The 13165-nt window shown below is 39.1% G+C and overlaps 1 protein-coding gene across 1 annotated transcript; it reads right to left on the minus strand.

Moving 5' to 3' along the window:
• Window positions 1-3827: 3827 nt before the first annotated feature.
• On the minus strand, window positions 3828-4778 carry LOC142432198 (olfactory receptor 7A5-like). The gene has a single exon (XM_075537320.1). The coding sequence runs from the start codon at window positions 4746-4748 to the stop codon at window positions 3828-3830; it is 921 nt and encodes a 306-aa protein (XP_075393435.1). The 5' UTR covers window positions 4749-4778.
• Window positions 4779-13165: the final 8387 nt, after the last annotated feature.

Here is a 13165-nt window from a genome sequence, read left to right on the forward strand (position 1 = left end):
TCAGCCACTGGAGATCCCCTTGCAGAGGTGTCTAGGCGTCTAGGGGAGGAGACCAGTCAGTCAGGGTGAGATGTAGCACAGATGAAGAAAACAGCTTTCCTCTAATTCCTAAATGCTTCCTCCCCATGACTGCCCCCCACTATCATGACCCAAATTCTCCCTTGCAAGTCTGGCTAGACCAGAGGAAGTATACTGGTGCAGATAGGAGCTGGAGGCATAGGGAATCCAGGGCAGATGATACCTTCAGGACTAGGGGTGTGAGTGGCAATACTGGGAGAGTAGAGGGAGAGTGGGTTGGAAAGAGGGAACCGGTTACAAAGATCTACATGTGGCCTCCTCCCTGGGGGATGGACAAGAAAACGTGAGACATTGGACCTGGCAAGATATGACAAAATAATAATTTATAAATTATCAAGGGCTCATGAGGGAGCGGGGAGTGGGGAGGGAGGGGGAAAATAAGAGGACCTGATGCAAAGGGCTTAAGTGGAGAGCAAATGCTTTGAAAATGATGAGGGCAATGAATGTACAGATGTGCTTTACACAATTGATGTACATATGGATTGTGATAAGAGTTGTATGAGCCCCTAATAAAACATTTAATAAATAAATAAAGAAAAGAAAATTTGAAAAAAAAAAGATTTAGGGATGGAGAAAAAAAATCATTTTATTGGGTCACATGAACTCTTATCATAATCCATACACACATCCATTGTGTCAAGCGCATTTGTACATTTGCTGCCACCATCATTCTCAAAACATTTTCTTTCTACTTGAGCCCTTGTTACCACCTCCTCATTTTCCCCCTCTCTTCCCCAATCCCCTTCCCTCAGAGACAAAGGGCATTCATAGATGTCAAAATACATGCATGGACATATGTAAATATACTTATATATGAAGATCGGGAAATAGACCTATGTGCATATATTTATAGGTTTAGTATTAAGGTAGCATATGGACATTAGTCCTCTACTCTGGTACTGCCTCAATGCAAAAACACTTTGTTCTATTAACCTGGCATTTCATGAAGCTCACCTTCCCTGACATTATTACTAAAGACAAAGTAGGTGTATAAGAAAATGTGCTGAAGAAAGCTGATGGTGCCTGACTATCAAAACATATAATGCCTGGGCTCTTAAAGGCATGAAAATAAACAAGGAACCATCTAGCTGAGAAGCAAGAAAGCCCACAAGGAAGAAGCAGACCAGCCTCTGTGATCACGAAGTGTCAATAGAATCAGGTATCAGGCACCAAAGAAGAAAAAATCATATCATTGTGAATGAGGGGGAGTTCAGAGTGGAGACCCGAAGCCCATCTGTAGGCAACTGGACATCACTTTACAAAAGGGTTGCTGCTGTACAGAAGGGTTGCAGGGAGAAGACGAGCCAGTCAGGGTGCAGTGTGGCAACGATGAAACATACAACTTTCCTCTAGTTCTTTAATGCTTCCTCCCCCCACTATCATGATAACAATTCTACCTCACACTGGTACACATAAGAGCTGGAAACACAGGGAAACCAGGACATATAAACCCTTCAGGCCCAATAATGAGAGTAGAGAGAGCAGAACAGGAAGGGGAAGGTGAGGGAGAAAGGGGGGAACCAATCACAATGATCTACATATAACCCCCTCCCTGGGGGATGGACAACAGAAAATTGGATGAAGGGAGACATTGGATATTGTAAGACATAGGTAAAAAATGCTGTAATCTTAATGGAGCATATTGTCTCATCTTTCTCTTTCTGAGCAGCGAATAGGCTTGAAAATCCAACCTTTCCAGTAGCCCAAACCTTAACTCAACAGAGTTGCTTCCTGTGTGCAGAGAAAATAGAGGGCGCTGCATTTTCCAGGATCTTGAAAACCAACAGCGTCACGTGTAATTATTTTAGATGCTGACCAGACTGCAGGGAGAGTCTCATGGGAAAAAGTGAGGCAGATGCCTGGGTGAAGCTAATTTTGTGGTCAAGCATAATTGGAGAGCACTGGGTTCTTTTGACACAATAAAGGCCAATTTCCAGTAGTATCATTGAAGCCAAGAAGGGATACACATACATTTGTTAAACAAATTGAGGTCTAGAGAAGTCTTGAAACTAATGAAACAAATGGTCTTCAACTAACAATAACAAAAGAAATTCCTACTGTCTGGATGGCAGAAGATTAATCATGTACAGGAAGTCAATAGCTTCAGTCTTTTTGATTCTATCTTTTTTTCTAATATATGAAATGTTAATATCATTTATAGTTTGCAAAAGCTGTACATGGTCATGACAATAAAAAATCATATTATTTTTACACATCAACAAAAAAACTATAACTTTAAAAAAATATCCAACTGTAGGTAGCAACTAAGTTGTTTTGTTTTATTTTATCTTTTGGGGGGACTTATATGCTGCTTATCACAATCCATACATGCATCCATTCTGTCAAGCACATTTGCACATTAGTTGCTGTATCAGACAGGGTTCTCTAGACAGCTAAAACCAGAATTTTGATAATTTCATATATATTTTTAAAGATAGATAACACAAGAAATGAACTGTTAAATTATGTACAGATAGATAATATGAAAAATTAACAGTTAAATTATAAAGCAGTACAAATGGCTCAGTGCAACTAACTCCCATGAGAGAGTTGTGAGACACTGGCAGTCCTTCAAGTCTTGAGGGCCACCAGGAAGTCCTGTAGACAGAGCTAGGCTATCCTGGCACAGGCAGCAAACAGTAAGGCAGGTCACCAACTGTCAGCCAGGTCATCAACTGTCAGTCCCCAGCTCCAGAGATGTAAATTCCAATTGTGTGGTCTTAAAGGGACCTAAACTTACAGCGACATAGTCCATAGGCTAGGCGTCCCACAGGTATTATACCCTGTAAATTGAGGCACAGAACAAGCAAGGCAGCATACTGGTCCGATGATTAAAGAGAAGGAGACAAGAAAGGTGAGGCTCACTGAGCCATTTATTGATCCTCCCTTCAATTAATCCCACTTGTGTTTATCTGCAAGGCTAGCACAACAAACTATCTCAGTTGCCATCACCATTCTCAAAGTAATTGCTTTCAACTTCAGTCCTTGGCATCAGCTGCTTCTTCCTCCTCCACGCTCCCTCCCTCATGAACCTTCAACAATTTATAAATTGGTGTTATTTTGTCATATCTTACACTGTCCGGCATCTCCCGTCACCCACCCTTCTGCTGTCCGGCCTCCAGAGATGAGGCCATATGTAGATCCCTGTAATCAGTCCCCCTCCCCCTTTCTATAGCAGGTATGAACATGCTTAGCTGGTCTGGTTTTCAGTGTGGTTCTGGAAGCCATTGCCAATATTTGAACATACATTTAATGAGAACAAGCTTACAATCTTCATGCTTACATTATTCAACATGGCTTCAGTGCAAAGGAATAACCAAGGGGGTTGAAAGCATGTGATCACAAGATAAACATTTTCCAGAAGAAGAATCACAGAATTTCTGTGCCAGATTTTAATGGTCCAGGATAATGAGGAGCACCGTTTCCTTGTGATAATTGTATGCTATTCCTCTATGGCTAGAATGGAAAAATCTATTTCCTAATGAAAGCTGAAGGCACTTTGGAAGAATTGACCATTGAAGGAAACATTTGGTTAAAGTAAATGCATTTTAAAAATATGCAGGAAGTGATTTCATAGTATGTCTTCAATTTTTCATATTATGACTTAAAAATTATGGAGATTAAATTATGTACACAAGCGCCCATATACAACTGGGGAAAGTATAATACAGATTTTATAATTTTGAATTTTGTTTTTCAAAAGGAACTCTCTAAACGTAAGGATGTGTTTCTATTATATAGGATGGTTCTCAGCTGAAAAGTTTTCTTAGGGCCTGCTTTATGTCCTTGTTTCTAAGACTGTAGATAAAGGGGTTCAGCATGGGTATGGCTACACTGTACATCACTGAGGCGATTGCACTGGCCCTGGAATTTTCAACAGTGGAAGAACTAAGATAAACCCCAAGAGCTGTCCCATAGAACAAGGAAACCACGGAGAGGTGAGACCCACAGGTGGAAAAGGCTTTATATTTGCCCCCAGCTGATGAAATTTTCAAAATGGAGGAAACAATCTTCATGTAAGAGAAAAGGATCCCAGTGAGTGGAATAGCGCCCAGAAATCCAGTTGTTAAATACATGACTAAGTCATCCAGGAATGTGTCAGAACAAGCAAGTTGGACGACCTGATTAAGTTCACAGAAAAAATGGGAGATTTCCAATTCTGTACAGAAAGACAGTCGTAAAACCATTAAAGCATTTAATGCAGAGTGCAGAAATGACAATACCCAGGAGGCCAGAAGCAGGAGGCCACAGGATCTTGGGTTCATGATGACCATATAGTACAATGGGTGACAGATGGCCACAAAGCGGTCATAGGCCATCACTGTCAATAGGAAGGTGTCTAAGCCTGCAAAAAACAAGAAAAAATACATCTGTGTGATGCAGTCTTCATATGTAATTACTTTGGTCTGCATCTGGATGTTCATCAGCATCTTTGGGACAGTGGTAGAGGTGAAACAGATGTCAGCAAAGGAGAGGTTGGAGAGGAAGAAGTACATGGGTGTGTGGAGGTGGGAGTCTGTGGCGATGGCCAGGATGATGAGCAGGTTCCCAGTGCAGGTGACCAGGTACATGGAGAGGAACAGTGCAAAGAGGAGGGGCTGCAGCTCTGCCTCTTCAGAAAGCCCCAGAAGGATGAATTCTGGAATCTGAGTGTGGTTTCCTGGTTCCATATAGTTGATGAACCTACTGGGAAAGAGAAAAGAGCATTGCAAACATGCCATAAGCCATTAACAGTAGTTTACGGGATATATTCTAGTTTATATTTAAAACAAGTAATTAGTTCATCAATCCATATTTATATAGTTAGACATCATATTCTTGAATTCCATGTGCTCAGCATTCTCAGTGATGCTGAAACTGTCTACTGATCCTTCTTCTAATACCATCTCTCCCCGAAAACCTTTTAATTCTCTGCAAACTCATAAGACTTTATTTTGTTCATTCAACAAATATGTTTAAGCATTTATTTTATGCCAAGTATTCTGGAAAGTTGTGGAAATTTCTATGAAAAAAATTTAAATGTTTTCCCTTATTTGACAAATAGTGAACAAGTGGAGTTAGTGAACAGCACAAGATGCAGCTCTTGGACCCCTCCCTCCCAGATGAAGAAGAGTGATGGAGCTGAAAGCCACATGGAAGCAATGGGTCCAGTGGACTGGTGGAGCAGGCCAACAGCAGTCATGTCTGTATATGAGCTCTCCTCATTGCAACCTGAATCAGCCATAGAAGATTAAAAGGGCAGGACTTGCCCAGGAACAAAGTTTGGGGGGTTAGGAAGAGGGGGAAATGCGAACAGGAAACACAAAGAGGAAGTGGGCTAAGCTGTGGTATATCAGGGAATTGCAATGCATGAGTTAAATCAGAATGTGTGGGATTTGTTGAATGAATTGCTGAACATTGGTCAGGTCTGTAAACCATCACTTAATTTAGAGTAAGACATAAGAGAGTTAAGTATTACTTATAACAAGAAATGCTTCTTTGTATCATCACTTCTGATAACGAAGCTTCGAGCAGGCAATTTAAAGAAAGTTAGGATGTTAGTGATGAGCTTATTTTAGACAGTTACAGAGGCTGTGCTGCTCCCCTAACACAGAAGTATTCCTCACCACAATAGACAATGTGCACGGTGCAACTGATGTACAAAAAAAAGGAATCTGGTTTGAGGTTGTAGGTAAAAGTGTTGGGAATAGGAAATCAGATTGTTCTGAGGTTTTAAAAGACTCCAATATAAGGTCCTTGGACATATATTATTTTAATATGCATTATTACATCACTCCACATCACAACATGTCCTATTATATTACACTGAGACCCTAGGTTGTGCAAATAAGCGAGCACTTTCCTACTTGCTAAAAGATTGACATGTATCATCAACTCAGAGGATCTTCTAGAGACAAGCCTGGTGATCTGCTTCCCAAAGGTCAAAGCCATGAAAATCCTTTACAAAGTTCTCCTCTGCACATGTGGATTCATCTAGAGTTGGAATTGACTTGCTCACAGTGGAGAACATCAATATTGTTAAGTGATCCAATGTAGTGTTATTTGTATAGTATACAGTAATATTATAAACATTAATGTTACATAATTCAGCCCTACACCAAAGTTACTATTGCCTAAATTTATATTTGGCATAATATTTCACTGTTTGGGATATTAGATGGCAGCTTAAGATGTCTGCTCAACGTGTGTCTCATAACTGCTCCTGCTCTCTCTACATTCGTCCATGATGTTTTATTATGCCCCGAGGCTGAGCCAAACTAAAAACAAAAAAAGCAGTAAAAAAAGGCAATTTCCCTCTCCTCTGAGAGCTGAGCTTTGTGAGTCAATAATCCAAAACCATGTGTTTGAGTAATTCAAAGACCAGGAATTCCTTGAGCTGAGATTTTATTTGTGGCCATCTTCTGCCATGGGATAGAAAGCCAGTCTACTTGGAGGAAGGAAGGAAGGAAAAAACGGAGACTATTACAAGCTACATAAGATTCAGAGAAAGGAGGTTATATTACCTAGTTCTAAACCCCACAATACCCCCAAAAGTTATAATATTGGAAGTACCCAAGTAGAAAATTATTTTAATGTGTATGATTGAAATGAATTCCTATGCTCACATTATAAATGTATTAAAATAGTACTAAATTATTGAAATATTTATATATAGAAAAATGAAAGAGAAATCAAAGAATTTCATTTAAGTATTTTTCCAAAATTCTGTTAATTTAGGAGTCATTATGATATTCAACACGGTGATTGTTTAATATATTGGCAAAATGCTCGTGGATTCTACAAGCTTAAGAAAAGTTATGGTGTAAATTCTCTAAAATCTCTTTCAGAAAGTAAGAGCAGAGGGAGCATTTCCCAAAACATTGAAGCCAGCAGTACCCTCATATCTAAACCAGGAGTCATGGTGGGAGAGTGCATTACTCATTGGGCTGCAACAGCAAGGTCGGCACATTGAAACGACATGGATAACGATGAGGCTTTCTACTCCATAAAGTCTTGAAAACTCCTGGGGAAAGTTTATGCTCTGTCCTGTAAGGGTTATATGAATCAGAATAGATTCAAAGGCAGCAAGTAATATCAAAACCAGATACAAATATATAACAAAGGAAGACTATTACTTATGAACATAAACGCAAAAATCTTCAACAAAAGACTAAAAAGATTAATACTACAATGTATGAAAAGAATAATATACTACAACAAAGTGGTATTTGTTCCAGCCATGAAAGTGGTTCAAAAATTAAAAATCAGTTCATGTACTATCCTACATCAACTAGCTAAATTAAAAAATGTAATACAGAAAAACTGAACATCAACTAAAGGAACAAACATGCAATCAAATCAAAATAAGCATTTGAAAACATTCAAAATTATTGCTTACATTTTAATGAGACCCCCCCAAAAAAAAGGTTGAAAAAAGTTTAAAGAGTTGGCTTGATAGAGTACATCTATAAAAACTTACAGCTAGTGTGTTTAATGCTGAAAGATTACACATTTTTTTCCTTTGGTTTCATATCAGAGCAAGGATATTCCCTCTGAACACTCTTATTTAACTAGAATTCCTAACAAACACAATAACACAAAATAAATAAATAACTAAAGCATAGAGATTGGGAAGAAACAAAGCTCCCTTTATCCTCAGAAGACATCATTGTCTATGCAGAGAACCCAAGGAAACAACGATAAACAGAAAAACAGTAAAACTAATAAGGATAGAAAAATGATACATTTTAAAAAGATATAACCACCAATAAATTTCCACACAGTAATAATGAACTGCAACATACCAAAATTAAATTCTGAGGCAATAGATCAAAATACAAACAAAATTAATAGTCTAACAGCGACATAATACCGGTGAGAGAAATGAAAGGACCAAATGCATAGATGCTCTCTGTTCCTGACCCGGAAGGATGAGTAATACTGTGAGGTGTAAATACAGCCTTCTGAACCAGACCTATATACTTAATGTACTTTGATCCAGGTCTAAACCAGTTTGCAGCTATCAACAAGATGATGGATGAAATTGACATTAAGCCCTTGTGGTCTTCTTCCGAAAACCAAGAAATCAAGATAGAAAAAACTGTAAGCTCCACAAGCCCAATCTACTCCTGAGAATAACATCAGACAAATGACAAGTGAGAGACATTTTACAAAATAGCTAACCAACACATATCAGCCCAGGCATTCTAGGTCATCAAATACGAGTAAAATATCAGAATCCCTGTTAGCCTCAGGAGTCCAAGGTTGTGTGACTCACAAATGTTAGATTCTGCACAGAGAGGAAAATAGACATCTAAGTGAAAGCTTTATGGAAAATGTCATTACTGTAGCAATAATTTTTCTATTAAAAAACAAACCTGTTAAATCTATAGATTCACCCATCCCGGGTTTAATGTACCAAAGAACATAAAAATATTCTTAACACAGAGGTTATCAACAAAGACAAAACACAACAGAGATAAACCCCAATATGAAAGAAACAACAGAGAAAATAAAAACTATTAACAGCCAGGTCAAACACAAAGGAGAGAAAGCAAATGACAAGGTTTTAACCATTCAAGTCAATTTATCATTTTAATCTACTCTGGTCATCTTTACAATACTCTGTCTGATAACAAAGTTACCTATATCTCAATTATGGTGCAAGACACTATCTAGAATAAGAATTCCTTCTGGGGATGTCAGGGGCTGTGGGTGAGGGCAGCAGGGAGAGGACAAGAGGGAGCTGATATTAAGAAGTATAAGAAGGAAAAAATGTTTTGAACCGGATAATGTACAGCATTGCTTGATAAGATTGAACTATGGAATGGTATGATGTCTGGATTGGTTCCTAACACAATTGTATAAAAGAAAGAACAATACATTAATATAAATCAGAATTAGAAAAACCGTTAAACAGGAAAGTTAAGTAAAAATTGTAATATTAGTCTTATGCAAATACCTCAAAAACAACAAACTGTGAACTTGACTCAGAGTTCACTACATGCCACTTGGACAAGAAAAATCACAGCTTTAGCTCTCATATTCTTTGTGTCTGCAAGACAAATTCTATGCCAGTTTTATAGAAGACTATAAAATATAAGTAACTTAAAATGTCAAGCTGAGTCGTATTACTTGGTGAATTTTGGCATGCTTTATTCACAGATTCATCACCCATTTCTATTGTGCTTTCCCCCCTCTTCATATCTCTATGATTTTCTCAGGAGCAGGAGTCTGCTCTGCACATTGAAGACAGCAATGTCTCCTAAGGCAAGTCGGACTGCAGACAGACAGACAGACTATGCTGATAATTCTGCATTGACGCTCCGCTAATTTCACAGTTGTCCTTCCTCAGGCAAAATATGCAGCTGTGTGTTACATGGCTGCTCCCTACCTGTCCACACTCATGCTTCACTTTCCATTCCTTGCTTTCATTGTCAACAGTTATTAATTGTTAGGTGAGATTTCTATTGCAAATAGTATGGTTTTAATAATCCCAACATTACTCCCCTCCTTCAAAGCTCAATGTGACCATCATCTCTCTGAAACCTTCACTAAAATTCCTCAGGAAGGGCAACAACATGATGATGCATTTCAGTAGGATTGCAGAGCCGGGATAAGCACGCACTTACCGTCTGTTCCCTTACGGAGAATGTCAGATACTGGCAAGAAGGGAACATGTCTGCTCATTTATTTCTTTATATAGCATAATTTAGTGCTAAGTAAAAGTTTTGAGGGTTACTTTGTGAACAAATAGTTGAATGAGGTTAACAGACACGCTAATGCAGTGAAGCATGGAAGGCTGTTGAGAGAAGGAGGTTGCAGGAATGAGAGCCAGCACCGGGAAAGACAGATCAGAGAAATAAGACATTGTCATGAAGCCAGAATCAGTCTCTAGAACCAGAGACTCTAACTAATCAGGACTTTATACATTAAACTTGCTTTTATTTGTTATACCTGTTTATAAGCCCACAGATACTTCCAATAAGAGAGGGCCATCACACATCACCAATCTGCAGGCTCCTGGGATGATGTTGTAGTTCATCCAGGTATCATCAGAGCAGACTTCACCAGTGCTGGTTCTCCCATGTACCACTGCTAAAGTTAGAGGTTGTGCCCCCAGGTAGAGCATGGAGATGGATCCACTCATGAGGCTTCTAGAAGGTACAATTGTGTTTTCTCATCACCTTAGATGAATCGAGTAGATCTTGGTCAGTGCAGAGGAAGTATTTACAGTCCTTTGGCTCTAGTGGATGAAATCCCTTGTGCCTCATTAATGAAGTATTCTTTTGTCTTACATTCCATGAGAATTTTATTTCTCTGGAGCTGAGAGAAGAAAATTCAAACGTGTGCCAGTTTGACCCTCAGGAGACAAGGTGAAGCTCTGTGTACAGCTTTCTCCCATTGGACTGCTCTTCCCAGAAGGCGGTCATCTCTATTGTGCTGTGTCTCCAGCATGCAGGGTCATGTCTAATGATCACTCTGAGATGCACTTCTCTCTCCACAGACCTGAAGAGCCTAAAGACTTAAAGGACATCATTTACCAAGATGCCAGGGTTTTATGAGGCCCTTCTGATCACACAGAGCCCCACCAATGTTGCTATTCCATTTTTATCATGTCTTTTAGTTAAATTAGTTGACGATAGACCCCAAGGAAATAGAATGCCATTACTGTAGGGAGGGTGTTGGGACATAGGATGATAGGATATACTCAGTGAGTGTCTACACGTCTACAGGTCATAATAGATCAAAATCTTAAATATTTAATGTCCATAATACTGTTCATAGATAATACTCAGATTTTATTTCATAATATCATATAATAATAATAATATAACATAATAGCACTTCACATTGCATATCAATATATTCAAAGTGTTAAAATATTATTTATGAGAGTGATTTGCTAATTCAAATAAAGGACACCTGTGACATACTAGCATCATCTGAAAGGGAATCTGTTCATTTTGTTGCTTTTTATTCTGTGAATGGAAAGTCCAAAGAGGAATAGAGACACCAGGAGGGGAAGGGAAGGTTGGGTAGAAAGAGGGAATGGATCACAATGATCTGCATATAACTCCTTCCTAGGTGGGTGGACATGGAATAATGTTTGGAGGGAGTCAGCAGTTGGGGTAAGGCATGGGGGAAATTTAACAAAATAAATTATCAAGGTTTCATGAGTGAAGGAGAGTGGGGAGGCGGGAAAAGAGGAGCTGATATCAAGAGCTCAAGTAGAAAGAAAATCTTTGAAAATGATGATGGAAACAGATGTACAAATGTGCTTGATACACTGGATGGATGTATAGATTGTGATAAGAGGTGTAAGAGTCCCCAATAAAGTTATTTTTTTTAAGAAGAAAGTACAAAGACATTTGTATGTGTATTGCAGAAAGATCCATTCTAGTTGAAGAAATTAAGAGAGAAGAGGGGACATTTTTCTGAGGAGCCACTGAAGGCAATAGATGAAGGACGGGGAGTAGAAGCAGTGTCCCAGGGAAGACACTCGATGGCCTGATTTGTATCTGCTTCAGGGAGCTTTTTGTTCTTTACAGGTGAACTCCACCATTCACTCTTCTGGGTTGGCCTGTTAGCATCAGTAAAAGTCAGTCCATGGGATCAGTCCATGGGATGTTAGACACATGTGAGTGGGTCCCATCACAGAGCATGAATAGACGGTCTAATATTAAAGGATACTCAGTATTTGTATGTGAATACTCAGGGCATTGTATCCTGTGTTGCTTTCTATTCTGCAATTCATTTTTTTTGGTTTGCATAATGTGATATATTATTAATTATTAGGGTGCTTCAAAAAGAATGTACACTATTTGAATTAATAGTTAATGGAACTTTGCCACAAACTTTTCCACCACTCACATAGAGCACTCACATGTTTCTGGTGGGGGAAAAGGGTGCAAGTATTGTGAAGAACAGATTGTTGGTTCCTCCAAGTGCTAACCCTAGGTTTAGCAAGTCACCAGCAATTCCACTGCTAGGTACTGCCCCAAAAGAATTAAAAAGAGATATTTAAACAAATACTGGTAAATAAATGCTTACAGAAGCAGTATTCACAATTACTATCGGGGAGAAACAATCCAAATGTCCATCAACAGATGAACAAAATGTGGCATTTACATAGAATAGATGATTTTATGAAATTATCTGAGGATACATTCTAGCACACCAGGGGACGGAGGACACAAGAGGTCACATATCATGTGCTCCCATTTATATAAAATATGCCAATAGCCAATAATTATCAATCCTTGTTTTTTATTATAAATGAATTATTTTATTGGGCATTCTCATAACAATCCAATTATCAATTGTATACAAGCATATTTCCTTCATCATTTAAAAAATATTTTCTTTCTGTTTGAGTCCATGGTTATCAGCTCCTGTTTTTCCCCCCTTCCTCCCCCACCCTCCCACCGTCACTGACCCCTCATAAATCAAACTGTACAATTCTTTTCATACCTTACCTACCCTCCGTTTCCCTTTGACCACGTTATTATTGCTCACCCCCCTGGGGAAGGGAGGGGGGAGTTGTGCATTTTAGTCGGTTCCCGGTTTCTCACCTCTCTCCCCCATCTTCCCCCTCCCCTCATGATATTGCTGCTCCCATTGCTGTTCCTGAGGGCATTCTCTGTCCTGCATTCCATGCATCGAGATCTCTTCTGTACCACTGTCCATGCCCTGGTCTAGCTAGATTTTTAAGTTAGAACTGGGCTCATGATAGTGGGGAGGAGGACGAATTAAAGAACTAGAGGAATGTCGTGTGTTTCATCAGAGCTGTGTTGCACTTTTGCTGTCTCATTCTTTCCTTGTAGCCCTTTTGTCAGAGAATGTCCAATTATGTCAGATGGCCTTTGGGTCTCCACTCTGACCCCCATCATTTAATTCGTTTTGGGTCTTTTAATGCCTAAATGTTATCCTGTGGACACCTTGAGATGACACAGGCTGCTGTGCTTCTTCCATGTGGGATTTTTTGCTTCCATGCTCAATGGCTGCTTGTGTAGCTTCAAGCCTTTAAGACTCCAGACACTATATCTTTTCATAGCCAGGCACCCTAAGCTTATTTCACCACATTTGCTTATAAACCTCTTTTGAC

The sequence above is a fragment of the Tenrec ecaudatus genome, chromosome 1 (genome assembly GCF_050624435.1).
Source record: "Tenrec ecaudatus isolate mTenEca1 chromosome 1, mTenEca1.hap1, whole genome shotgun sequence".
NCBI lineage: Eukaryota > Metazoa > Chordata > Mammalia > Afrosoricida > Tenrecidae > Tenrec > Tenrec ecaudatus.

Excerpts from the sequence above, each read along its gene's own strand:
- LOC142432198 (XM_075537320.1), bottom strand. The coding sequence starts at position 4,748 with ATGGAACCAGGAAACCACACTCAGATTCCAGAATTCATCCTTCTGGGG.